Source organism: Strigops habroptila (assembly GCF_004027225.2).
Source record: "Strigops habroptila isolate Jane chromosome 13 unlocalized genomic scaffold, bStrHab1.2.pri S16, whole genome shotgun sequence".
NCBI lineage: Eukaryota > Metazoa > Chordata > Aves > Psittaciformes > Psittacidae > Strigops > Strigops habroptila.
In genome coordinates, this window is record NW_022651054.1 from 10,776,849 (window position 1) to 10,804,024 (window position 27,176).

General features: G+C 47.7%; 1 protein-coding gene across 3 annotated transcripts; it reads right to left on the reverse strand.

Annotated features, from left to right (window-relative positions):
* Positions 1–2,345: 2,345 nt before the first annotated feature.
* Positions 2,346–26,994, reverse strand: HEATR6 (HEAT repeat containing 6). 3 transcript variants are annotated; one of them, XM_030472428.1, is made up of 23 exons: positions 25,392–26,994; positions 24,605–24,746; positions 21,758–21,915; positions 20,845–20,937; positions 16,611–16,718; positions 16,064–16,204; positions 14,971–15,086; positions 14,133–14,247; positions 13,784–13,885; positions 13,228–13,365; positions 12,148–12,437; positions 11,582–11,759; positions 11,088–11,291; positions 10,449–10,548; positions 9,848–10,206; positions 9,404–9,526; positions 8,759–8,845; positions 7,684–7,818; positions 6,416–6,538; positions 5,282–5,406; positions 4,515–4,611; positions 3,870–4,074; positions 2,346–3,426 (listed from the first exon to the last, which is right to left on the reverse strand). In XM_030472428.1, exons 3-23 carry the CDS (start codon positions 21,842–21,844, stop codon positions 2,840–2,842), a joined length of 3,513 nt encoding a protein of 1,170 aa, XP_030328288.1. In that variant the 5' UTR covers positions 21,845–21,915; positions 24,605–24,746; positions 25,392–26,994; the 3' UTR covers positions 2,346–2,839. The 3 variants fall into 3 exon arrangements, with proteins under 3 accessions (XP_030328288.1, XP_030328287.1, XP_030328289.1); XM_030472427.1 differs by lacking the exons at positions 21,758–21,915; positions 24,605–24,746; positions 25,392–26,994 and having other exon boundaries at positions 17,503–20,930; XM_030472429.1 differs by lacking the exons at positions 3,870–4,074; positions 21,758–21,915; positions 24,605–24,746; positions 25,392–26,994 and having other exon boundaries at positions 17,503–20,930.
* Positions 26,995–27,176: the final 182 nt, after the last annotated feature.

The window sequence follows — 27,176 nt, forward strand, 5'->3', positions numbered from 1 at the left end:
GGCAAGGGGAGAGGTGTAACGGGTCCCTCAGCTGCTGCAAGCTGGGTCTGTGGCCACCGGTGAGGAGTTTTGCCCAACAAAAGCAAGTGCTTCAGTTCACCAAACCCTCTCCACACACACAGCCCGGTCCTGTCTCCAGGCACACAATTCCACAAAGAGGACTTTACAACCTGAGCTACAACCCCGAGCTTTGAACCCGCTGGGTTGCTCCGGGCAGAGCCCATCACCATGGGCAGCCCCACAGGGGCTGTGCCGGGCCCAAACACCATGGGCACAGGGAAATATTCCCTCTGGGCTCGGCCGCAGGAGACATCCCGGGGCTGGGACCGGGCACTAAAGCCCTTTTGTTTTCCCCCACCCAGTGACCCCGCGCGGAAGAACAGGCGGATTGTCTTTCAAACGGAGCCGATGTGGAGCTTGAATGTCCCCTTGCCACCTTGGCTATAAATCATCCTGCATGTGATAAGGTAATTACCTTCTCCTTGAAACTATTCATAGGAAAACCTATAAAGCGCCTGCCTTGTAAACACAACAATAAAGAGGCAGGACAATAAAACCTTGGCCGGGGTGGGGAAGGTGCTGCTGGCCCCAAGCACCTCGTGCTTCACCAATGGAATGCCCAGGCGAGGACAGAGGCTGCGTCTGGCCCCACTGCTCTCAATTGGCAGCAAGCAGGTGACACAGGGGACGTGCAGCTCATACTGCTCCACCAGGCACCAAAACCAAGCATCAGACGCTGAAACAACACATAAAACCATCACTGACCGTGCTACAAAGCAGAAGAACCTGGCTCTGGCCCATCACAACTGCACCCAGGAACAACCAGCAGCAGCAGCAATAGCCCATGGGGCCGGGCACAGCTGACCCCATGACTGACCCAGAAATTAGGCCTGAACCTCCTCAGCTGCCCCCTTTGCTCTCCTATAATGTGTCTCCCCAGCAATGCCCACGTGCTGCAGCTCATGGCTGCTCCTGCGTGGGGCTGAGCCCAGCACTGATGTGAGGCAGGGGTAGGAACATGTTGTAAGATGCTGGACGGAGTTAATTCCACCAGCCAGAACAAAAACCAGCTCCTGCCTCTCTGCTCTCTTTTGTGCACACAGTTCTCAACCCAGAGGGCCAGCTAAGGGTGTCCAAAAGCTTGGAAAAGGATATTCCTATACAAGAGGATGAACACTGGCACCAACATAAGACCCATCGTGAATCCTCTTCACAGAAGGTTTGTAATGAGTGTGTGGAGGGAGACCACAAAATCCAGACTCTACCTAAACCGGTGTGTCTTTACTGCTGTGACATGGCAACAGGTCACACTGATGCCTGGGATGCTTGGAGTCCATGAGCATCCCTGGGGAAGCGGCACAGAAGGGAGCAGCCAACGGTGTGCACAACCACAACTGTGCTTTCAGTGGCAATGGGACAGATTTCTTCTAGAGGCAGAACACAGCTGTAACACACAGCCTGGCTCAGAAGGTGGGAACTCAAAGATGGGTACAGGTACAACTGCAGCAGCCAGAGAGAAAAGGAGCAAGTGTCAGCTCCAGCGTAATCTGTAACTTGAAGCGTAGCCAGGGTGCTCCTGAGGCAGGATGGGGCCCATGCCCCGTTAGGGACCAGCAAGGGCAGTGGTGGTGCTCAGCTCTGCCATCTCTTCCTCAGCCTCTCTTCCAGGCAGCAGCTCAGCACTCCACAGCACTCAGACAAGCCAGACTGTTGGCAGAGCTGTTCCTGCTGCAGAAGTCACTCGTGCCAGGGAAGTGGCCTCATACCTCCATCGAAAAAGACTCCATCCCTGTGAAGGGGTTTCGGATACTCGCAGTGCTTGAGGCCCACTGAAACCAGCGGCGAGGATGGAAGAACAAAGCAGGTGAATTTTGTATCCCAAAGAGCTTTTACAACAGCCAGCGCTTGCTCTGAGCTCTGTTCAAACATCCACCCAGAGGTTAGGAGAGCAGGCACTTAACTCACAGTGCCCCGGCTCATTCCTGGAGGCATCGATTTGTCCCCAGCAACATCAGAGAGCTCCGTCCTCCTGCAGCTATCAGCACAGTAAGCACACAGCAAACAGAGTAAGGAATGGGAAGGGGACAGAGCTTCAGAAACAAAGCCACATGTGCTTTAGAACATCACTGCACCTCCACCCAGGGGTAGCACTGCTTCAAGAGTCAGAATTCCAGCTTTGGAAGATCTACTTTGGGTTTTCTGGCTCACACAGCACAGAACCATCCCCCTGGACACGAGGAATTTGCAGGTTTTGGAAGGCAGGAGAGAGGCACAGGCCAGGTACAAGACACAGGGAAGGCAGACAGGTAAAGGCAAAGTGTGTTTGCTCTAAGGAATTATTCAAATATTGGCATTTTGGGGTTTATTGCAGGAACACAAGAGTGACAACATTTGCAGTGCTCGGAAAAACAAAATTCTTCCAGGCCCCTCCTTTACAAACATGATTTTGGATACAGCAGCAAGAGTAACAAAATGCTTCCAGATAAGCTGAGAGAACAGGCTGGTTTTATAAAACACACAAAGAAGGAAAAGGTGTTTGTTTTCCAAGGGTAATGCTGTAACAGAACTACACCAGCTACTAGGAAGGAGAAAAAGAACTGTTACAGCTGAACCCAGGACACAGGTAAATGTACAAGCAGAACCAAGGGAGGACAACTTAGGAGTTCATTAAACACAAAAATGAAAAATAATAATAAAATATATTAAGTTCTCCAGATTTTTTCCATCAAGCTTTATGAGTGACTTCAGGAAGTTTGAAATCAACTGTTTAATACCAGCTACAGGAAACGTTTGTTCTGGATGGCCTGTGTGAAAGCAGTATGTTCTCCTCTGTGCCCAGTCAGAAGTGTGGGTTGTTGGTCACCAAAATAGGTGTTTCTAAGCCTCTTAATTCAGCAGCACTGGCGTGGTTTGTCAAGATATCCTGCAGATAAACAGACACTCTCACCCTAGCCTTGCCCTGCAGCTGCTTCTCTATCCCATCCAGATGTTCAACAGCTCCTTTTAACACCCTCTCCCTCTCACACAAGTCTGTGTGTGTTCCCGCTTCGTTTTCTTCAGCTCCAGATTTCAGATACTGCAAGACATAGGATTTGATTGCATCCCCGTGCTCTGTTATGGTTTCCCAAACGACAGGCAGGTCCGTGCTCTTTGCCAGACTCAACAAATGGAGCAGAGCCTGGCAGATCTGTGTCCTGAGGCTGGCACTGTACTTGAATTCCAGGAAGTCCTCGGTGTCTTCACTCTTCTGCAGGGCTACCACCAAGGCACTCCAGATTTGGCAGAACTGCTCAGTGGAGCCGTAGCATTCCCTCCTGCTAGGGATGGAGAGGGCCATGGCTGACTTGATCCGGACTTTAAAGTTCTTGCAGGACTTCACCACTGAGGAAAGTGCACTATAGGCTTGTGTGGTCCAAGGAGCCTCTCCTAAAAACCCCCAAAACAAATCCACTTCAATCAAAATACACAAAACTATAAATTCATCTCCTGCATATTTAATGGGCTTACATTTACAGTATTTATCCTGGTCTAAATGAGAGAATCAGGGGTTATGAAATGAGAAATTATTTACAAAGCTCCAGGAGATTAAGTGGGTTTTGAGAGCAAAAGTGACATTTTGCATCTCTTCACAGGTATAATCCCATCCTCATGCTCTTTTCTAACATGACAGATCCAACTGAATACAGCACAGTGGTGCCTGTATTAACATTTGCAGGATCTGAGCCTATTTCACTGGCAGGAATGCTCTGACAAGAAGATTCTGCTCAGTTTGCTTTCGCCTGCTTACCCAACACATTGGTAACAGAGACCTTCTTATCAAAACCACAACCTGCTGTGCAAATCCAAAGCCAGAGGGACAAGTTACTCACCGAGTGGCAAGGCAGGGTTCTTAAATACATTCCCCAGGGCATAACAAGCATTCCAGCGCACTTTCATAGTGGCCTCACTCTGAACAGTGGAAATGAGGGCCTGGAGAGATTCCTCGATGGCTTCCCTGAACCTGGGGTTTGCTATGTGATATGGCTGAAGGAAATGAAGCACATTCCCAAGGGCCCGGACTGCATTGCTCTTTACCTGGAACACACATACACAAAAAACCCCAAAACCATTTTGGCTTTCAGCTTATAGGCAAAGCTTTTGTCAAGCTTGCTGTGAAATCGTGCTCAGAGCCAACAAGGAACCTGTCTGGAATCAGATTTGGTGTCTTATCAGATGGCAAGTTCTTAAATGCCACCAGAAAGATTGTTCTGTGCAAATGGTCACCCTGAAAAAGAACCAAACCAACCCCCTCCTGCACTATGGAAAAGCACAATCAAATGCCCTGACGGTCAAACAACAGAAACCTCCAACCAGGAGCCCTCAAGAGAGGATGCTGAGCTGCAGCTCCCCATCCACTGGGGCAAAACGCCCCAAAGTAACTGGTGACATCTCCCCCCCTCTTTTTTTTTCTGGCAATAAAAATGCAAGAGTTAACCACACCATGACAACTCCACCCTCCCTCCCCTCACTCGTACCTTGTCTCTGTCTCTGGATGCTTCAGTCGCAGACCGTAACATTTTCAACAGGAGGAGATCAGAAAATTCCTCATGAAAACTTTGTCCCATCGTTTCCCTGGCAGGAGAATCACAGAGTGAAAGGGCAGCTCAGATGATCCATCCCCAAAGATGGGATACAATCCTTTACAGAGGCGTATGAACAACCTTCACTCTTTAGAGGGCTAATATGTAAGGCAGACCGTATACATGTGACCACTATGTTTATTAATTTAAAACCAAACTATCAATGCAAGTAAGCCAGTTAGCAATGCATTAAGTCTGTAATAAAAAACAGAGGGCAATGAATTGCTCAGAGGCAATTGTGTAGCAGGAATATATGATAACTATTTCTCCTGTTAAAAATGTAACAGTAGGTCAGTCTTTGGCTTGAGGTAGTGTTAAATATTTATTAATTTTACTCCTGTGTTATGTTGCAAGTAACCAGGGAAACTCAATTACACAAAGCAACATACAAGCAATAGAAAACTGAAAAGTAAACTTGGAATATACTCCAGACTAATGAGTAGAAAGAGCTGAACTCAAGCAGTTTACAACTCAGCCCCCAGATGGATACCAGATACTTGTTAACAGGGTCACACACTGGCAGACACACAGGCTGAGTGGTTAAAAAGAAGCATCCAAGCCAAATTTGAGGGCTTGACACTAAGTAGATCAGTATCCTCTGTGTGATGCTACAGAAGTAGGGGCAGAGAAGGGAATTCCACAGGCCAAGGCCACTTACGTACATGTTGATGATGAGGGTGTCTGTAAGATTGCCCAGGGACCAAGCTGCTTTGGCACGGACGTTGGGAGACTTGTCATGGAGGGAATCCAGAATAGCATTTGCTGTATCTGCCACAAACATCACATCCTAGAAAAGTAAAAACTGCTGCAAAGTTAAGAGTTTTAAAAACTCAGCTGATTTCCTTAGTAACATACACATTCTAGCCTTTCTAGGGGAATTGATACCTGCACAGAGACCAGCTTCGTTCATGCATTCTTCCTTTAACATGTTTGTACAGCTTGGTTTGATCTTAAATTAACAGTGACCAACTTCATCACTCTCTTGAGTGGCTGTTGCTGAAAGGTTTCAATGTATTATTTCATTTTATTAGTGCTTTAGTTACTTTGGATTTAACATAATTTCCTGAACTGCCAATCTTACACTCATCAAATCCCACTCAAAGTAATTCCTTCTCCAAACTCCCTGTTGAGCTGCCTGTTTAATCTTCTCTTCTATGGCCATTACATTTCATTTTCATTCCCTTGCCTATGGTAAAGAGTTTTCTTTCAGAATATTTTGGAATCGAATCTCAACATCAGCTATTGTGTAATTCTTTTATTACAATCACTCAGTTCAGGCCACATTGCAAAAACTCCAGAGTCTCCCAGCTCAGCCAAACCAAGGCCAATTTTTCCTGTGGAAACCATCCAGCATTTTTCTCTAAATAAGCTTTACTTCTGAGCTTGAAAGCAAAACTGAAGCCTTCACATTAAAAACTTCTTGTACATTTGCTTCCTTCTTCCCAGCTCCACCTCATCTCTCGCAGCTCCTTTGTGCCAACCTGGCCTTCCCACTTCTGTCCCCGAGAGCTCAGGGAAGATCCTGGCCTCCCTCCTTTTGATCTCGCTTATGAGGCACTTTGACCTCTGCTCATCTCACTTAAACCTGTGCTGGTTCTGTTTACCACATAAGAGGCAAGAGCAGGTCTGGAGACAGTGAGGAAAAGCTATATACAGACCAAATCTACAGACCAATCTGCAGACCAAAAGCAAGTCGGAAGGCCAATTCATTCCAAAAGAACTCATGTCCCACATCTCACACTTCACCAAAACCATTATAAAATGGCTCAAAATAAGAAAAATAGGGCAGTTCTGACCTGCCTGAGGCAAGAGAAGAGGATGTAGACTCCAAGTGCACGTGCAGCAGCAGCTTTTACCAGCGGGTTCTCACTGTGGTTCAGGCCAAGAAGCAGAGTGACACACAATATCTGCTGGTCATTCTGCAACGAAGAGCAGTCATGGCAATAGAGAGAACCTGAAAAGATCTCCATCCCACTGAAAAACCCTAATATGTGGAATCTACAGAAAATACCATTCAGAGCATACTCTTTTCTTTAAAGTAAATTGAGCGGCACTGCAGGATGCCACACAGGAAGTGGGAATGCTTCCAGCAAGAACGATCTTGTTAGGTAAGACCACAAAGGAAACCGAAATATTAACTATCATCCAAATGCAGACAGCATGGCCCATCAGGAGTAAAACCACTGGATCAGTTGGTTTTTCCTGTCTTACTTCGCTCTTTCCCCTCCATTAACAAGGACAGCCAGGCAGTTTAAGTTCATCCCGGACAGATTGTCAGTTTACCAATCCATGACAAAGATCTTTGCTTCATCAGAGCAAAGGGTCAGAGTGGGCGCTGACTTGACCCCACATGGCCACAGGGACAAGAGAGTGTACGGGATCAAAGTACAGGGTGATGAAGTACATGCTGTACTTGGAGAAACCGGACGGAGAATTCCAGAGATACTGCTGTACTAGCAATTCCTGGGCAAATGAGATCTGGCAGAGTACTCCCATCAAGAAGGGCACAGTGACATAAAAGGAGAGGCACAATGCAGCGGTGATACACTGCCAAGGCTTTCATGTTTAAAAGCATATTTTATGTTGCAAAAGGAGAGCAAGGCCAACACGTCTGCTTGCTTCTGCCAAGGCAATTGCCACACTTCAGTGTTTTAAAAGCCAGCCAAGAGAAAAGCCATGCATGTGAACTGGTGACCATCACCAGTCCATGGCTGTTAGCTCAGCTGTGTCTTCAAAGACTTAACCAGCAAAATAACAACCCTTCACCCCTCCCTCAAGCGATGAAATTCTTGCCCTCCATCTCCCCTGCATCATCGCCAAGGCCAAGTATTCATGGCAGGGCCAAACAGCTTTTGTGACCCACAGCTTAATTGTTTTGGCAGATTAATAACTCCCAACATTGCCTTTTCTAGTCTTCAATGGTCATAACCTGTTCAGAATGTTTACAAAAAATCTGGAAGGTTTCTCTACCCTCTCCTTGTAAGTTTTAAAAGGCTTTACACTTGGTAGACAAGATCAAGACTTCAGTGGGTTTAAAAATGCCACCTTAAAGGAGTGCTCTTACCTGCAGTCTGCTGAAAGCTTCAGGCAAGATAGAGGACAGGGCATCACAGGCACTTGTCTGAAGAGTTGCATGGGGGGAGTTCTGAAGAGTGCCAGGCAAAGGGCCATTTAGCATCATAGTCCAGAAAGTTACAACCTACAGAAAAAGCAGCCAGGTTTATCTATTTAAACTCAGCAATTATGCCCAAGTTCTATAACAGATTGTCTTTTCCTATGATCATCTTTAAGACATACTTACAGCAGGTAGCATAATCACACATGGAAGTGACTGTGACTCTTTGCAAGCCTAAAATTCTCAGCATTCAGAAACATTTTAGTACTGCAATTAAGTGCTTATTCACTGAGTTCTGTTTGTTTCCTTCTCAAGGCCATATACATTTGGATTAGCTTGCATTAGGTAGAATTGCAATCCCATTCTTGAATCCACACAGCTGGGCACTTTCATTTGCCTGACAATTTACATTCACATCAAGTAACAGGAACCTGGTGCTACTGCACACGTTTCCTATCTTGTAGGGTCACTGGTGAACAGCTCAATACTTAGCATAGGCCAAGGAAGCTTTTAAACTTGGCTTCTGTTCACAGAAGCAAGACTTAAACAGGCCTACATTACTACTAGAATGCCAGTTCCTCAGCTTCCACAAACTGGTCCAACAAACAGCCTCAAACAATGACTTTTCCTGAAATCACATGTATTATGGTTCTGGTCACTCTCTCTGCACTTGTGAGCAGTGAGAACATGTAGGCTGGCTCTTGCAACAATGAAAATTCACCAAAACTCTGTCCTTCCAGCTGTCTGACTTAAAGGAGGCAGGAAGAGGACGAATGAGGAAAGACAGAGAGGCAGTGTTAACATCACGTAAAACAAAAGCACCCCACACCTGCCTACAGACAAAAACAGAACAATGAAGGAAGTCTACAGAAATTCTACATATCAGCACCAACAAAGCCAGAGGGCACCGAGTCCCCTTCTGCTTTCCTGCAATTGATTTATTTATCCGTGCCAGTGACTTTGCAGAGCGTTCAAGAAAGGAAGCTCAGTGAAGTGGAATCTCAGAGGGAGCCCCCACACTTACCACGCTGACCGGTACTCTCTGATCAGGGGTGACGGCTGAATCAGGTTTGTACTGCTGCAGTACACCCGTGCCCAGCTCCTCCAGGAGCTGCAAGGAAACAAAAAGCAACTAGGTCTTCATCAGGGATGCCTCGAGTTCCATGGAACTATAGCACCCTTTATCTAGGACTATAATTACTTACCCATGGAACAAAAATGAAAGATTCAGTATTGTTTTGGACTCTATTCTGTCCCTGCTAGTGAAGAAATTGATGTAAGAAAGACTTTTCCTCTAAGTCTCCAACTAGGACAGCATAACGAATTGCCACACAAAGAGGAAATCTCTCTGAGCTGTCCTTTGGGTGACAGACTACAGCTCCTGCACTGGCTGATGCTAAATCAGGGAAAGGTCAGTGTTATAGCCCTTGCACCTCCCAAGCTTCCTGGTGACTCAGCAGAGCAACAACACTCTGCTAAGATTGGAAGCAGAATGTGCATATGTCAGTGTCAGGGTACAGCATTTCCCAAAGAGCTACAGCTCTTTATGGTGTGCTACAGGACACACACATGTTCTGAATATCCATCACTACTCATCTGTATTTGCAAAGCACACTAATAGATAAAATTGGCTCAGTGAAGCAACGTTGATGTTTCCTCATGCTCTTACTTTGGCTCCGTGAAGCTGAATGGATGGATCCATTTCTTCCATGCATCTGCAAGCCACTTCTCCAAGCTCTAGGAAATAGCTTTGAGCCATAGGGAAATGACCTTTTACAAGAAGAGCCAACACCTAAACACAAACAAAAGAAAATCCATTCAATGTTTTTTCTTTCTATTAAACCAAAATACCCCAAATACACACAGAGAGGATGTTCATGTCCTAATCAACACTGGGACCACATACTAAACTCCAAGGTATGAGATACACCTTGCAGTACAATTTCTAGAATACTAGAGCTAAATAAAAACCTCCCTGGTCATTATCTTGTTCAGAAAAGAGCCACAAAAGCACTGTCAGTTAACAACACAATGAATTATTTACTGTGAGGCCTCCTGTAGCTGAAAAACTAAGCAAGAGTGCCTGTAAGATACACATTCAGTATCTCCCCACCTGTAAGGCTTCCAGTCGAAGGGGACATGGTTCATAAACACTGGAAAATGATGGGAAGTTCGCATCACTGTCAGAACAGGAATCCTCTCTGGGCAGAACAATGATGGAAACGCAGAGACGGAGCAGCCAGCATGGTTCTGGAGATGTGCATCCTGCTGGATTATCCAGAGGCTCCCCTTCTGAGGGGAGTGTTTTTCTCCACTGCTCAGAGGAATTAGAACGGTGAGGGGTTGTGCTACCACTACTAGTTAGCCCTGAAGAACTGGGCTGCTGCAAAAGTAACTGCACCTCTGGTAAAGGTACTTGGATAGATACTATAGCCCCTAACAATGTGAGACTAGAAACTCGGACATTAACATCTGCAAGAAAGAACAGGACAGGGGAAGAAAAAGCCACTCCATTAGCATCTCACTGACACATCAGCATCCTTCAGCAGTTTTCAGATGAGAGAGATCATAACATATGATTCAATAGCAATATACATGTTTATGTATTTATGAAGCACAGGGGAAAGAGGGAAATCCACAACTATTCCATAACAACCAATGCTGAATTGAGATATCACATACACAAAGAGGCTCCAGCCAAAAAGAATGCAAACCTTTATGACAAATGTAGGGCTTTATCTGGTTCCACACTCTTGTCAGCAACCCAGGTTTTAAACGGCTGTATGGGGCATTTGAAACCAAATTTGCAAGGCACTGAAACACACAAAGGAACATACATGGAGCAGTGGTTATGATGTCAGCCTGGCCTCCAACACATCTGGTTTTACATTTGCAATTTAGCTAATTTTGACAGATAATTATCTGAGGGCACCTGAAAACAAATGCAATCATCTGCTGTTTGAAAGCTGGTTACAAACCTGGCTCCTAAGAACAAGTATTTAACTATTGTGACCTGGCATAAAGACCAAGGAATTTCAGCAGCCCATGGAAAGCTTTTTTTGCCAATTTCCAGTTTTAAAGCCAATGTGAGTCTTCAGAATCATTTCATAGGTTCGTTCAGCTCCAAAAAGACTACACAAAAGAAATGCAGGAACAAGAGAATTCTGCTGAAAAGAACCCTAGGACTCTGTAGGAAAACTCAGTCAATGAAGTGAGATGACAAGAGATTATTTCCCACCACTGCCTTAGTCCTCAACAGCTACAACAATTCCTGTACAATCTTTGTTCAAGACTTAATCCAGAGACCATTATCATCTCTTGGGCAGCATTTGAAACATTAACAGTACAGTTACCTTGACTATTTGTGTCAGTGTTTGAGAAGAGGATTCTGCCACCAGGGCCAGCAGCAGACAGCGGTGCAGCTCCCGGATGCTAGAAGCAATAGTTACAGAGAAGGGAGTAAAAGCTCTCTTGTGATCAACATCTTCAGCAACAGAAAGGAACTGCTTAGAGCCTTCCAGAATGGCTGAGAGAACTTGAAGAGCACAGGCACGGGTCTGAAATGATAGAACATTTATTATCCACTTTTAACACCTCCTTCGAGCTGATGGAGATGGATAAAATTCATCAAAGTCTCTTTCTCAGACAAGAAAGAAATCCAACTATTTTTATCTCACAATATAACCAATCCTTTGTTTCTTTAACCAGTACATCCTCTTTATTTCTTGCGGCACAGTGACCAAGCAACACAGATACAGTAGCTAAAGTACTTACTGAAGGCCAGAGAAGACAACTCAAGATTAATACGGCAAAAATACAATGCTTTTTCTCCTCAGAGCTGCCTCACCTTTGGAGAGGGGTCCTTTAAAGCAATAGTCATCAAGGACACTGACTGGGGGCTGCCAATACCAGGAGCATCAGGAACAAACGCTGACCAGTAGCCATAAAGAACTCTCTTTTCTATTGATTTTATAGCAGAGAGGAAACAGGCCAGAGCCCCCTGACGAACATTGGCTTGATAAGATCTTAAAAACAAACAAAAAGATTCATGAAATAGCCGCAAAGAAGAGTAATGGACTTAACCTCTCACTTGCATTAGTGGCTAGCTGTGACAAGAAATTCTTTTGACCAGGAAGAGGATGAGAAAGAACAAATTTACATTCAAACCAAGACAAATTACTGCTTTCCTATCTTCTTGTATCATCACATAAATCAAAGCTGTTGATTTCCTCAACAGCTTTAAGACCAAAGCACTAGGATCCTGCTGGGAGTGTGGGAGGCTGCACACATGTAAAATTTGTGCCAGGTCTGCAGGGACAGAAGGTATGTTTTAACATGACACACGAGTTGAAATTGTTATGAACAGCAGCACACTCTGCTGCTGTGCTTTATGTTTACGTGAACAACAATCACCTCACTTTGCTCTGTATTCCACCTTCGGCATCGGAATATTCCGACTCACTGCTGCTGATTCTTTTCCAACTAGGACAACGTGAAGACAAGTGATCCTTCCCAGCAGGCATGTTTGCAACATCTGATGCACGACCCCGAGGATCCGAAGAAGGACTCTTCTGCACATTCCCCAAGTGCAATTTCATCATGTCTGCTCCAAGGACTGATTCATTTCCTGCATCACCCAAATCTCTTCCTTCCTCCCCAAACTCTCCCTTCTTTTGTTTCCCTTTGGACTTTTTTCTTCGGTTCTGTTTTAAGACAAAAAATACTTCTTTAGCATCTGAGAGTTTGCAAACTCTGCTTATTAGCAGCTGCAGTAACATCAGTATAGTAATACCTTAGTGTGTAAGCAGTTAATATCTGAATAGCCTCAAAATTTAAGATTTGGCCTCTTCATCAGCAAAGCAAAAGATTTCCAAGAAAACTTTTAGCTCAAAATCAGATTTCACACAAAAGTGATTAAAGAAGGGGAATGGTAAATGCTGCTGTAGTTCTTTTTAGATTTACAGTAGGTATTTAACATGTAAAAAGAAACAAGTCAACATGACTACACACTTTTATTTTCTCTAATGTCTTTCAGATAATTGGTAATCCAAACTGTTCAGAGGGTTAAAAAATAACCTGTAGAAGGATTAAGCAGAACAAATGGGTTGGGGGGGGGGAGATCAGTCTCTAGATGAACTTGACTCCCCTAGGAAAGAGTCAAACAATTGTGCAAGTGTTAGAGAGAAAATGTAACTTATAAAATAAAAAGCTTTGCCTCGTCTGCATACACCAATCCCAGTCTGCAGGCCAAGAATTCTTGGCTATAGATGAGTAACTGATGCACACAGCTCAGCTCAGGAAAACCAATCTCCTCAGAGCCATTTGTTCTCCTGAGTTTACAAAGCAATTTTACTCTGCGCAGAGGTTTATGATCAATACTTTTAAATCAAAGAATGTGAAATGTATCAGATGCTCAGAACACAAAGAGCCACTAATATCAGTCAGGTAACATGTAACTGCACAAACACATGCATAATGAGCGTTCCAGCTTACCCCTGTCTGCTTAAAGGTGGCTGGTTCTGACTGTTCCTGTTTGGCAGGCAACCTTTTATCATACTGAGGTAACGGAACCGGGTACAAGACTGCTGGCATTTCTATGCTCAGTCCTGGCAGTCCATGAAACATACATTTCTAGAACAGAAAGAAAAACATTAGCATGCTTTCCCTTTGTGATGCACAAAGATTTATTCTATATTTACTCAGGTGTTCATCAATTTTCAGTTGGGCTCTTTCTTGATCCTTCCCCCAGGCCTTGTCTCTCCCCGTGCTACGTAACAGCATTGCAACATCTGAAATTCAACTCTACCTAGAAGGATAATAAGTGGGTCCAAAAACATGAGCCTCCCATCTTTCTCTCACATTCTTTTGTGGGAAGTGCTGTAAGAGAAACTCAATGTCATCTTCTTTATATCCCATACTACGTATTCCCACCATGCTCAGGATTCTTTGCTCCCTCTTTCTTGTCTTCTATTGTTTCTCACTTAACAAGCACCTGGAACCTGCACCTTCCAGAGTCTGACTCTGTCTCAAGGTGGATTGAAGTACTTACCTTTAATACTGCAAGAAGAGATCCAATTTGGTCATTTTGCATTAGTTTCATCTTCCCACCATTGAGAAGCGACTGGATACCTTTCAGTGCATTTTGCAGTAACTGAAAACCAGCACACAGAATTATTTTTCTTTCCCAAAACACTGTAGGTTCACATCTTTCAAGTGACCTTCTGGACAATTATGGTTTAACTCAACATAATTACTGGGAGAGTTACTTATGTTTATTAAAAAAATAGACTATTTAAGCAAAATCTCAGTTGACAACATTCCAAATGTCACATATTCCAAATTCTAACATTCCAGCAGCACAATCTCCTAATTAGAGTATTCTAGACAATTACACTCACCATGCAAAAAGTGATGTCATCCACATCAGAGGTTTTTGAAGACTGCAGAACACTTAGAAAAGTCTGAAAACAGACACTTCTGTAGGGCTCATCCAAATATGGCTGTTCAGGCACGCTGAGATTAGAGCAGGAGGAGACAAATGGTTGGTTTACAATCTGTCCCACAGCTTTATAAAGTTACACAGAGTCAGACCCGACCCAAGCCCTCTGCTAGGCTGAAGAGCACAGCCTCAGATGGATGGTGGCTCTTTGAAAGGGATCAGCTCTACCACTGTAAAGAACAGAAGGAAACCTTCTGCACAAAGAGCTAGTACAGTCACAGTGTGCCGTACACCTACGCTGCTTCCGTGGCCTCCTTGATTACAATGACTCTCCAAGCATAGCTTAACAAGCTCTCATGCTTATAAATGCTTTTCAGGCAAAAATCAGCCTTAAGAAGAGCTTAGAATGACTGTGGCATCAGCATATTTACATGTGGAATGGAAAAATGGATGAATCGCAAAAGAATAACTGACAATCACTATAAAAGCTTGTAACTGGCCATTTCTTGTGCAAAATTAACCCAGAAAATCATTGCAGGGACCAGACAGAACTACACTTTTTCTTTTCTTCACTAAACTAATCTCTGTATCATGATTTCTGGAAGACAGAGTTTACCATTTTATGCAGAGATAACACAATACCTTGGAGCACAGGAGTTTTACATTTCAAATTCATGCATATACCCCTTACTAGTCCTAAATTTGCTGTTCCCAGCCCAGAGCAGACCAGCTGTCTTTGCTGTCATATGTACATCTCCTAAAGCACCCACTCCCCCATCTGGAAGGCTTGCACACACCTGAGACACAGGTTTGCCATGCTGCGTACTGCTGCCCTCCGGAGTTCCACGTCGGGCTGAGCAGCATCACTGAACTGCACCAAGAGCCCAGTCCTGCCCAGCAAATCCGGGAGATGCTAAAACGAACCACCAAAAGCCATTAGGAATCCGTGCTCCTCCCTCAGCTTCCTGCTTCTTCTGTTCGGTAGCTAAACATATCTATGCTACAAAAAAAGATGTGTCAGCTGCAGTTCCAGATTCCACAGACAGATTATGTTTAGGAAAAAATGACATGAAAATATTAACTTCCAAAGTTTTCTTATTTTGTATTGAAAATTACCGAGTGTGAGCATAGTTGAGGCTGAATCCCAGTTTATGCTTTCTTCCCAGACACAAAGCTAAGTTAGTAACAACTGCTGTACCAAATTGCTGCAGTTACATAGGCTACAAACCCACGCAAGCTGGCAGCTCCAAAACTGCTACCATCACCTCCCCGTGCTTCAGCCCAGCAGCAGAAACTGCTCTGCATGCTGCCAAGAGCTGGCGACAGCAGGAGGATTCAACATACCAAATACCATCGGTTACACTGCAGCAACAAGGAGCTTCATGCAGACCTCAGGACTGATACCTGATAAACTCCACTTTGAAACGGCTTTGAGCCTGCTGATCTGGTTACTGGATAAATTTCAGGCTCCTCAATGGAGCCTGCTGAGTAACGTGCAATTTGAAGCTCCCCATGTTCTTCCTGCCTGGTACACAGGCATACCAGGGTGGACAGACTGAAGGCTAAGCCTGCTGCCCTTCTTTAATAGCCTGCCTTTGGCTCAGGCCAGGTAAGAGGTGGTCCCTACAGCTGAAGCCTGGAGGTACAGAGAGGTATTTGGCATGGGAAGAATCTTGTTATATCCTTATTATTAGTAGACATGGCTAAAATCAACATTTCCATAAATATCAGTCACTAATTAAATGATATCTAATCTTAACATGAAGATAAGACGATTAGAGAACATGATAGTTTTTTATTCTCTCTTTAAGGGAAAAAAGAAATAAAAGGAGAATCAGCAAAAGGGTGCACATATTTTTGCAGATACTTTCTCTTAGCTTGTGAACTCACTTTCTGACATTTAGGTCCATTATTGTAGACAAGAGCTGCCAAGGCTTGCACAATTTCAACATGTGTCCAAGAGCTGCACTGTTTAAGAGCAGAGATGCAGTAGGAGAGAAGGAAATTCAAGTTCTGTTCATCAACCAGCACCTGTAGTAACAGAAAAAGATCATGGTCAAGAAAACATCATCATGTACTGCTGGAGTTAATATACTCAGGTATATTGGTTACAGACTTGGGTGATGCAGCTGTTAAAATTACACAGCATCACAGAATCAGCCAACACTTAGGAAATGGATAAAGTGTCCTATAACCTAGAGTATTTCTGATGGTGTATCATGTTTGAGAGAGCTGTTTTTACATGAAGAACAATGCTAGAGCCAGAGATCAGAATCTCAGCGAAGAATAAATATGCAATACAGGGAAAAAATCCAAGTAACTCTGCATGAAGGTTGGCTCCACAGCCCTGTAAGAAGACAGGAGGTCTCCCTGGCTTAGTGAGGGATCAGGGAGGCAGCAGACAGGGAAAGAAGGGACAAAGCCAAACTTTCCATACCTGAAACCTGTTAAGTAAGTGATGGATAAGCTGGCAAACTTTGCTGACAAGATGTTCCTGATCAAGGTGAACCAGCTGACAGGCTTGGACAAGCAGAGCACAAACATCCTGGAAAAGAAAGCCTCAGTTTATTACTTAGAGACTACAAAGCCGGGGTGGAAACCACATCATCAGCTGAGACTTTGATCACACAACCAGATCTGCTTGTGGGTACCACCACCATTGACACACAGGGATAACAAAATGAATGAAACTCCAGCTAGTGAGCTTCCCTTCCCCTCATTTACCCACAGACCTTCATCCCTGTGCAGGGGGATGCTGACACTGAATTTGTATTGCAGGAGTGCTGTTCAAACAACACCACTTAAACACTACAGTTAAATCAAAGCTAATAATAAATGGCAAAAGAAATATAGAGAGTTAGATGAAGGCACAGAAGGGGCGGGGGGAGAGCACTGTCCAAGAATCAATTCCAAAGTGCCTAGTCTGGAAATAAAACGAAGAAAACCAGGTAAAGCAGTGCTTATAGAGTAATAATGAAGTACAGCGTGTTCCAAACAAAGCAGTGTCAATACTGCGTAACTACAGTACTCAGCTTTGAAGGGCTTACTTTAAACTTGAGATTTTTAATTGTTTAAGTAACAGACTTTGAACAGTACTTAGTCCTTGTGCCTATACACCCATCCATTGCCCGCTCATGGGCATCTCCCACCATCTCCACCAGCGCTCCTGCCCACGCCGGCAGCAGAGCTCACAAGAGGCGGGGAAGGGAACCGGGGCGGGTGAAGGCAGAGGGGGAACACGGTCCTGGGGCGGGGGGACAGTGGGAGAGGCGCAGCAGAACCCCGCCATGGCCCGACCCGGCCCCGCTCCCGCCCGGGCCACGCGGTACCTGCGGGCAGGGCCCGGCCGCCGGCGCGGTCCCGCAGCTCTCGGAGATGAGCTGGTCGAAGAGCAGGTGGAGCTCGGTGCGGCGGCTGCCGTCGGGCCGCTCCGCGCCGGGCCGGGGCCGCAGGGCGCCCAGGCGCGCCAGGTACCGGCGGAGCGAGCCGCCCAGCTCCGGCTCCTCCGCCACTGCCGCCGCCGCCGCCATCTTCCGCCTTCCCGCCGGCGGCGCTATGGCAACGCGGAGCACTTCCGGGGCGGGCGGGAGGCCCGAGGTGGCACCAGGCAGAGGCGAAGGGGAGCCCCGGTGCAGGGCGGGGACGCGGCCCTCGAGGGGCTGCGGGCCTGGGTGTGCGTCCAGCAGCACAGGGCCTGCGGCTGTGTCACCCGCACTGCACCGCCACCACCCCTGCACCGCCACCATCACAACAGCATCACTCTCACAGCCCTGTCACCCTTGTGGCTGTGTCACCCTCACAGCACTGGCACCATCATAGCAATGTCACCCTCACAGCAGTGTCACCCTCACAGCCATGTCACCCTCACTGCACCGCCACCATCACTGCACCGCCACCATCACAACAGCATCACCCTCACAGCCCTGTCACCCTTGTGGCTGTGTCACCCTCACAGCACTGCCACCATCATAGCATCATCACTCTCACAGCCGCGTCACCATCACACCAGTGTCACCATCATGGCACTGCCACCATCATAGCAACGTCACCCTCACAGCCATGTCACTGTCACAGCCGCATCACCATCATGGCACTGCCACCATCATAGCATGTCACCCTCACAGCCATGTCACCCTCACGGCAATGTTACCCTCACGGCCATTCCGCTCTCATATGGCACTGAACCCAGGAAGGAAGGAGAATTCATGATGATGGAGCAGCAAGACAAGCACAAGCGCCTGCCCCAGGCAGTGATCGCAGCTCCAGGTCTTGGGACTGGGTGCCATGGCGGTGGGGAGCACCACAGCAGGTGGCACTGTCCATACATACAGTGACCACAATGCCCAGATCCATCCTGGCTGTGGCCCGGTGACCGCTGACTGGCGCAGAAGCACTGGGCAGCCATGCACTGTGCTCCCCAAGGAGCAGTTTGGGGGGACTGTGCAGGTTTTAACCATTGTGGACACTCAGTGTTTCGTTAAAAGCAACTGTAAGAGACGGATATAACCTGAAATCAGAGCGCAGAGGAGGGCTGCTGAACTGTAACAGGCTGTTCCTGTCGCACACCCATCGCCCTGTCCTAGATCTGTCTGTACCTGGTCGAGGCACAGAGATGTAACAGATTTACAGCACTGGGGACACAAGGGACTGATAGTTGGGAAGAGAAACCTACTTGCCTTTACAGACGCTCCTCCAGATATGATCTGCACCTCACCTGGAATTCACTTCTTGCATCAAATGAACAGACGGCCTATTGCCACTTCCTTGGGAACAGGACCCCAGGAGAGAAGCCAAGGACTGAAAGGCCCCAGTTGATGAGGAAATACACTTGACTGGGGACGAGCCAAGCCTGCTGCATGTGGACCGCTGCCAACACAGGGATCTGCATCACCCAGGACGGAGCAGGAGAGCTGCAGGATCGGGGCATGGTGTCCTTTCCTTCCATGGCACAGCCAGGCAAAGCCAAGCTCTGGAACCTCACTCGAGAGACCGTCTTACCTCTTGTTCACCTCACTTTACCTTCCCTTCATCTCCTTATCAGACTGAGCACCTCGTGTAAGAAAAGTACATGCTGTGCCACCAGCACCGTCGCCTTGGCTTTCTTCTTTGCCCTGGAGCTGTCTGGTTCTGACTAATTGCTGTGCTCCTTACCTTTATCATTCCATTTATTATTTGTTCCACAGAAGTCCCTAACAGGCCTCCAAGGCAGTCGCAGTGAAACACGGAGCAGAGAGACACCCTCAAGCGTGTTAATATTGTGGGAGGATGATTTTAGAGCACTCTCTGCCATCTCAGCCCAGCCATTGCTCTGGGCAGTGCAGCTGCTTGATAGCCTGCAAGTGCTCTGGGAAGCAGCATCTGGGGATGGAATCAGGCAGGGCTGCTTTGGGTATGAAATCTGAAAGCCAGGAATGTCAGCATTGCCTCCCCGACTTCTCTATTTGGCATAAAATTCCACCAAACCCACACTTAGGGATCTTCTTGGGTTTTGTTCCTTTTGTCACCATTTTGTTTTGTGATTTATTCTTTTTAAAACTTCTTAATACATATTTAAAGCTCTTCCTTTTTTTGTTCTGTTTTGAAAACAGTGCTGAAATGTGTGTTCTGACAGCAGCTCCTGCTTTTGTGATACCCTCATAAATCCGTGACTGAAAGCAGACTGACACTGCTCATGGGTTTATAAACCAGCCCAGAGCTGGGTAAAGATGCTGTGGGTTTAGGGAATTACTCCACTGAAGCTGGTGATGTTACACCAAGGTACACTTTAGCAGTGCCTGGAAAGCCTTTGTGTTTACTCACCCCTCCAAACCACCAAACAAGAGCAAATGTGGTGGGGTATGAGGGAAAATAGCACAAGTCCTCGTCTGTTAAACTCTGCTGCTGTCATGCAAATACATCTGGTTCAGCAGCTCAGAAGCAGACTTCAAAGGACAGAGAAGTCATTAGAATCACAGTTCAAAGAAGAAAAGTGAGCAGCTGGTCTAGGCCATCTGGTGGGGACATAAAATGGGCTCTTTCTTCCCCAGTCAGTGTATGAAATTTTCATTAATCGTAGGAACATCTTAACATTAACCAACATAATACTGTTAAAAATGTAAATCTTAATAAATCATCAAAACTGTTGTCTTAGGGAAGCTACAGTCCGGTCGGGTCTTTCCTCCCAGCATGCCAGAATTGCAATTTTAAGTTGGTATTTTCAAAGCAAATTAGTAGGAATTGGATTCCTCAGCTCCTTTAAAGGTCTCAGGGAGGAATGTGGACAGGATGGTTCCCCAGGCTGTGGAGGAATTGCCTTCTCTATTGATTTCAGGAGCCACCTTTGGTTTAAAAAACATATGGAGGAGGTGCCCTCACTCGGGCTGGTTTCTCCCAGGCTGGTCCCACCAGTGTGATGCTGCTGGGATGGGGCTCAGCCCCAGGGCACCCCCCCAGCACACATCCCAGCCAAGGCAAGTTCCAGCCCTGGCGGTGTGAGCAGAAATCCCTGGTTTAGCTGCTCTGATCTCAAGGCCCCCCAGGAGCTCCTGGGAATTGATATTCCTGTTGAATATATGCATGACTTCCTTGAAATTCAGGCAGGTGGTTTGATAATGCAGGGATGGAGACAGCTGCCATGGGGAAACCAAACTAAACAGAAGCCACAATAGAGAGCTGAAGGGCACGGCAGATACCTGCTGATTTTGACAAAGTGATGATGACCTGGGAGCTGCTGCTGGTTCTTCTGCCTCCTCCTCACCTTGCTGATGCATCAGCTCTGTCTCTTCCTGTAAAAGGCAAAGTGGAGAGAGTTCATCTTAATATTATTGCTCTGGGAGCATACCTGGCCCAAAACTCGGATGGGAATTTGGGGGGTTTCAGCCCCAGGCTTTCTCAGATGCCACTGTTTCCATCAATCCTGCCTTTGCTGGTCTTTCCTGGGAAAAGAGGGGTGCTTGCAGTGCACATGCAGGTACTGCATCCCTGGGAGGGGGATTTACCTGCACCCTGCTACACATCTACCATTCCCCAAAGGCATGTGCAAATTCAGCCCCCCATACTTAGTGGGTGTCTCCCAGCTTTCCCGGCTGTTTTCCCAAGCTGTGGCGAGCTGACAGGACAAACAGCGCTGGCCCTGGCCTTGTTTGCCACTGAACAACAGACACAAATACTTGAAATACTTTCCTAATCTCATTCTCTCATGCAAACGACTGCTGGGTTGTCAGGCTGTTAGTCTGAGGCAGCAGCAGAGACTGGGACATCATTTCATAGTGGGGATAATTCCTCCCCTGCAATAAGGGCCATTGCAGCCAAGTCTGGTGCAAGGACTGGGTTCCAAGATTTTGGAAACACTGCTACCGCCTGCCCTTCATGCTCCTCTCCTGAGGATTTATCCTCCCAGAGCTGGCAGAAGCCGAGATGTTTCCATATCTGCCTTTCCTGGGAGATGGTGGGGACCCAGGGGACTCCGGTGAAGCCTGGCTGATGTGAGCAGAGCCTGCAAACCCCTCCCCTTCTACACAGCATAGCGCAGCCTTGCTTTTTGAGTTCTACACCTAAATCTGTTCTCATTAGAGATTGATGAATTAACACAGAAAATCTACTTGCCCAGGCCCGAGAGGCGTGAAGGAGCAGGGGCTGCCATCGTTGCTGGTGGGCTGGATCCCAGGAAGCTCTGTGAGGAGCCAGGAACATGGGACCTGAAACCACAGCGACCTGCTGGGAGTTGGATCAAGCACTCTGCTAGCTGCCGAACCGCCAGCAACCTGCCAGGGATACACACCAAACATGAGCTAATCCCAACAAAAATAGGAGTGAAATCATAATTCAGATGCATAATTCATGTGCATAATTTTATCTTCGCTGTATATTCTCCAGGGATGTATTCTAGAAAATGCTTGCTTTCCCCTCCCCTCATCCTTCCAAAAGTGCCATAGATGCAAATCATTGGAGGCAGTGAGGGGTAGGAGCTCTGCTGGATTACTAAATAAATGCTAAATTTGTCTGAGTTTCTAGCCTATGCCTTGGCAAGTTATGCAGATTGAAGCAGTTGTATAGACATGCAGGCTTAGAATAATCACAGGATTTTAATTGCTTTCACTGTGAACCCCGGCTCCTGATTGTATCCGCATGGAAAACTAACAGTTTGCACTTGCTACTGCTAAAAATGTTAAACAATAATGGCAATTAAGAGATAATTATAGTTACTCGGAAGCCCGGGTTGGAGTTCAGACTCCAAGAAGACATCCCAACCGACCAGGAAGCGTTGCCCTGTTTACTGCGGACCTCAAGCTGCTTGTTCTGTGATGCGAGATCTGCCAGATTTAATTGCTTAATGATTTTCTGTAAAGCATTTAAGTCCCCCGGTATCTTTAGACAGCCCAGGCTCTGCCTGAATTGCACGCGTCAGTGCTGGAGGACAGGGGCAGTGTCAAAGCCCTGGCCTGGCACCCGATGCATGCTGAGTCACCCAATGGATTTCTTCTGCTAGTTACAACACTGAAAAGGTCCTGGGACCCCCGGCCAGGGGGACAGCAGCACCCATGGGGGGGTCTCTGCTGGAAAGGGGTGCTGTCTCTCAGTCCCTCTGCAAACCATGGTTTCAAAGGGAGCCTTCACAATGTGGGTCCAGGTTTAGCCCATCCAAGCTGACCCACAGGCCACGGAGGAGCAGACGCTTTTGGCCAGGGCATTTTGAAGCCTTAAGAGAAATCGGGACTCTCAAAACTGGATTTCAGAGGTTTTGTCCTTGCTGAAGCATTCTGGGCTTCCCTCAAAAACAAAAAGGCATTTATTTCTTTCCAGAGCCATGTTCCAGGCCAGGTGCCAGCTGCCTGTGTGCAGGCTGCAGCAGAGGCACGTCCTGGCTCCGTGTCAGCCCTCCGTCCTTTCCTGCCGGAGCGGCCCCAGCACAAGCAGCCAGGAAACCACGCGAGACGGGCACAAGATTAAACCCCAAACCTGTAATCAAACACTTGGTGGAAAAAGATCTGTGTAAGAAAGGATTTACATTCCTCTGACTCAGCTTAAGCAGCACGGAGCTGAAGGTTGGGTCACGCTGTGTGTACACCCTGGCGCTCAACCCTGCTGGCAAACCTTGGGGAAGTCCTTCCACCATGCCCGAGCAGCACCTCATGCTGCTCACACCCTGCTGCTCACCCTGGCTGGGGTAGGACATGGGAAAACCCTTCCCGATGGCCTCAGTGCAGTGTAGCACCCACACAGGGGCTGCTAAGGACAACATGCTGGTGGGAGCACATATCCAGCTCTGCAGATTCCAGCCCCATCAGTGTGTAGGATTCGGTGGCCAGGGCTGCATGAACAAAGGGTGGCTTTCACTGCACTCACCCTGCACAGGGACTGCTGTGGTGAATTCCTCAGATGCTTTTATGGGCTGCAACCAATGCACAGGGAGAGCGCAGTCCCAGCAATCTCCTCCCCCTGAAAGCATTCCATTCACACCCGGGATGGAAGGAGGTGAAAGAAAAGGCCATGCATGCGCTTAAATGCAGGGGGGCCCTACTGCATGGGGGGCTTGGATCTCTCCCCAAAAGCCTCCCTGCCCGGCAGGCCTGGAGCACAGGCACGCAGCCTGGCCAGGGTCTGGGAAGGCAGCTGAGCTGCGGTCAGGCTGCTCCGCAACGGCCATAAATCAATGGAGATGTGTAAGCAAGGGAGGGAACAAAGGACATGGAGAGGTGCCATGGCAGCTGGCAGGAGAGGGCCACCGCAGCCACGCCAGAGGATGGCGTCTGAGGAAAGCCTCTGACCAAGCCTGTAAGGGATGAGAGCTGTGCTAGCCCACCACTGGCTTTTCCACCAGGCCACAGCAAGCTCTGGTGCATTTGGTCTCAGTCCCCAGCACTGGGACAGAAAGATGCGGACTGTGAGGACACTGCAGCAGCCTGTGTCCACAGGCAGGGGGAAACAAGCTACACCAAGGCTGGATAAAACTGTTTCTCAAGCTTGACCCAAGGCCAAACCCTCCTGAGAGTGGAGCAGAGCCTGGGGTTGCCCCTGCTCAGACTGGGCAGCTCCCTCCTTACCCCACTATGCTGGGTGCTGAGACCACCGGTGCTTGGTGCAGGAGAAACAGGGTGCCTGCCTCTAACAGCAGGGCTGGTGAAGGCACTGACCTGACAATAAGCAGTTATTTGTCTCGTTGGTAATGAGTTATTACTCAGCCTCAGTGAGATACTGCCTTAAGGGAGGAAGCATCTGATCATCTTTTAATAAACACAGTTGACTCCTGCGAGGCTCCTGCAGCTCCTGTATCTGTAAAGCACTCTGAGACACATGGCTTATGCACAGACACTGCTGCTATGAGTCACAGTCTGGGAAAGGGTGTTGGAATCATTGCTCAATAAATAGAACAAAGCAGGGAAACCTCGAGTGGGCAGGGATGGCACAGCCCTGCTTCCTTCACCGCGTGCCACCGGCCTCCCAAGGACTTACCCGCTGGAGACTGAAAGCAAGATAAAAATCATTTCCGTGTTTTCTCCCTTCATCTCAAATCTCCCGCAAAAGTACAGAGAGAAGGATCCATCCACTGGGTACCGGGTTTACCAGCAGCAGGCTCTGCTTCCTCGTGCTTGAGCTGGATGGGAGGGAAGGAGAGCACTGACACGCAGCCTGGGTGTTCCCATCGGAGCAGGGTGCAACACCCGATCCCTGTGCAGGATGCCCAGGGTGGGGAGGATGTTGCCATCACTTTCTCCCTTCCTGGCATCCTAAGTGGCCATGGAGAAGGAGGAAGAACATCGTGCCACAGGCAGAGCAAGGCTGGCTCTCCCTGCTAACACCTTCTCCCTGGGCATTGCACCATGCTCCCTCCACAGAATGAATCCTAGATCATGTCTAGTAGTTACACAGATGGAGCACAGCTACCAACAAACACCCTGTCTGCTCTCCAGTGCCACAAAGGCCACATCTGGAAGAAATATTCCATGTGAGGAATTGAATAACTTGGCTTGTACAACAGAAAGTAACAGGACACTCTCTCCAACCCCAAACCGCACTGTTACCCACAGCAAACACACACGCACATCTGCAGACCCTGTCCTGCACCCAGACCCCCAGCCACAAGCAGCAGCCAGCACCTCGAACTCCCCTGCAAGCAGACATCTTCTGAACCTTGTAAAGCAAGACAGTAACATGTACCGAGTTTACATTTAAATAGCATTTTTGCCCAAACACATCTGGAAGCAGTTTCTTTCCCCAGATGTTTCCCCCAGATACATACCTTCCACTCAGTGCCCCACATCCAGATGTTTTCAAACAGCATCATGCCCCTGTTGAAACTGAGCGACCATCCTGGGGATACTGTTGGCCTCTCCAGCACGGAAACAGTTAATGCTCCGAGGCATCATGCAGGACACCTGTGCCTGGTGGAAACTGGAGACAAAGTGGAGCCAGCAGTGGAAAAAGTCAAAGCCAAAAGCTGTGTCAGACAGCTGCTGCAGAGCCAGAGGGGAAGGCAGCAGGGACAGAAAGCTCCATGTTAACACCTCACACTGCCCTCAGCCATTTAGAGGGAAGCTCTGCTTAACTTGGGGCAGTTTGTATCTTCCAGAGCCCCAGCACTATGCAAGGGACGGATTAGGGGGAAGGCTGAGGACACAGTGTCCACTGCAGGGCTTAAGGTTGCTGAGCAGGGCTCAGTTTCACTGCCTAACTGTTAGGGGTGTGAGTTAGAGCTTCTTTTCCTGAGCCTGGAGCCTGAAGCAGGACTCCCACTGCAGTGACACATCCAAGCAAGCACCAAACTCATTTTCTACTCATGTGTGTCAACTCACTGTCCCTCCAGCTTGGGCAGGGCCTCCCTGTCCCTCCAGAGATGGGTTTACAGCAGCACCACAGCCACCGGATACGTGGCTGGAAGGGCTGCTTCCCACAGGTGGAACTCAGGCTGGGAAAGTTTTCCACCTCAGCTTTGGATGAGCCCTCCCACGCTGCAGCTGCACTTGCTTTGACTAAAAGCCCTCTGCACCAAGGGGGCTCAACCACCCCACAAGGCTGCAAAAGCTTTCCTGCAGCTGCAGTGTTAACCCAGACCTAGCCAGGCCAGGCCTGCAGGGCCCCAGAGCTTAAACCCTGCAACTACACTTCCAGCTAAAAGGCTGACTGGGACTAGTGAAGGGAGGAGCATCGCTCCCAGCTTCCCCAAAGGAGAAGCCACCTCTGCTTTTCAGCACTGCCAGGCGTAGGTTACAGCAGATTGCCTGTGTGTAACAGCCACACTGCTGCCTGCTCAGGAGTTTTGGGTTCAGCTCATTTTATAGCTGCTTTGCATGAGTCATGTTTGTCTGCAGCTCAGCTTCCCCTCATTTCTCATGCTGGTGTTACTGTCCCACAGCATAGCTGTTACACTACGGTGCTTGGCAGGCGCCCACGGCTTTTCCAAAATATCAGGAGGCCACAACCCCACATTTAGGTTGCATCAGGAGCAAGATAGCAAGCTGAGGGGGTTGTTTAAGGCCAAGCCCACAGTCCCTGCAGCGCTGGAGGCATTAAATATACATCAGCTTCAGGCAACTAGCAGGAGTTTTAGATCTCACCTTTCTGCTGAGCACAGGGAGGAAGCCTGAAGGGGAATCCTGAAGGGGAAGCCTAATTCCCTGCAAAGCAGGGAGACACCTCTGAGCTTCCAGGAGCCAGGGCCCCAGCTGCTATAGCACCCCCTTTGACTGAAGTCATTAAGAGGTTAGGCCCAGCACCTGCATATCCAGGTTCCTGAGCACAGCAGCATCCCATCAGGGCTGCAGCAGGACACACACTCCCCAGTCCCACATTCTGGAGCAGGGTTGGAGGCAGGCTCGAGGTCAGTACCAGCACAGATTGGCCACATACACCCCCCGAGGCTGTTTCTCCCTCTGCAGACCTGTCTCCTTTGGGCCATCACCACCTTCAAGGGCAGAGAACTCGCTGCTCACCCTCCCTGGACAAGAGCTGGTTTTGCTTGGGACAGCCAGTAACGAAGAAGAAAGTAGAGGCTGTTTAAATGTGTCAATTCACCTTTAATGTTTGA

Excerpts from the sequence above, each read along its gene's own strand:
- HEATR6 (XM_030472427.1), bottom strand. The coding sequence starts at position 17,919 with ATGGTGGCGGTGCAGGGGTGGTGGCGGTGCAGTGCGGGTGACACAGCC. Across the intron at positions 4,612-5,281 it reads GACACCCTCATCATCAACAT|GGAAACGATGGGACAAAGTT; the intron begins GTACGTAAGTGG and ends TTCTCCTGCCAG. Across the intron at positions 3,427-3,869 it reads GAACCCTGCCTTGCCACTCG|GAGAGGCTCCTTGGACCACA; the intron begins GTGAGTAACTTG and ends GGGGGTTTTTAG.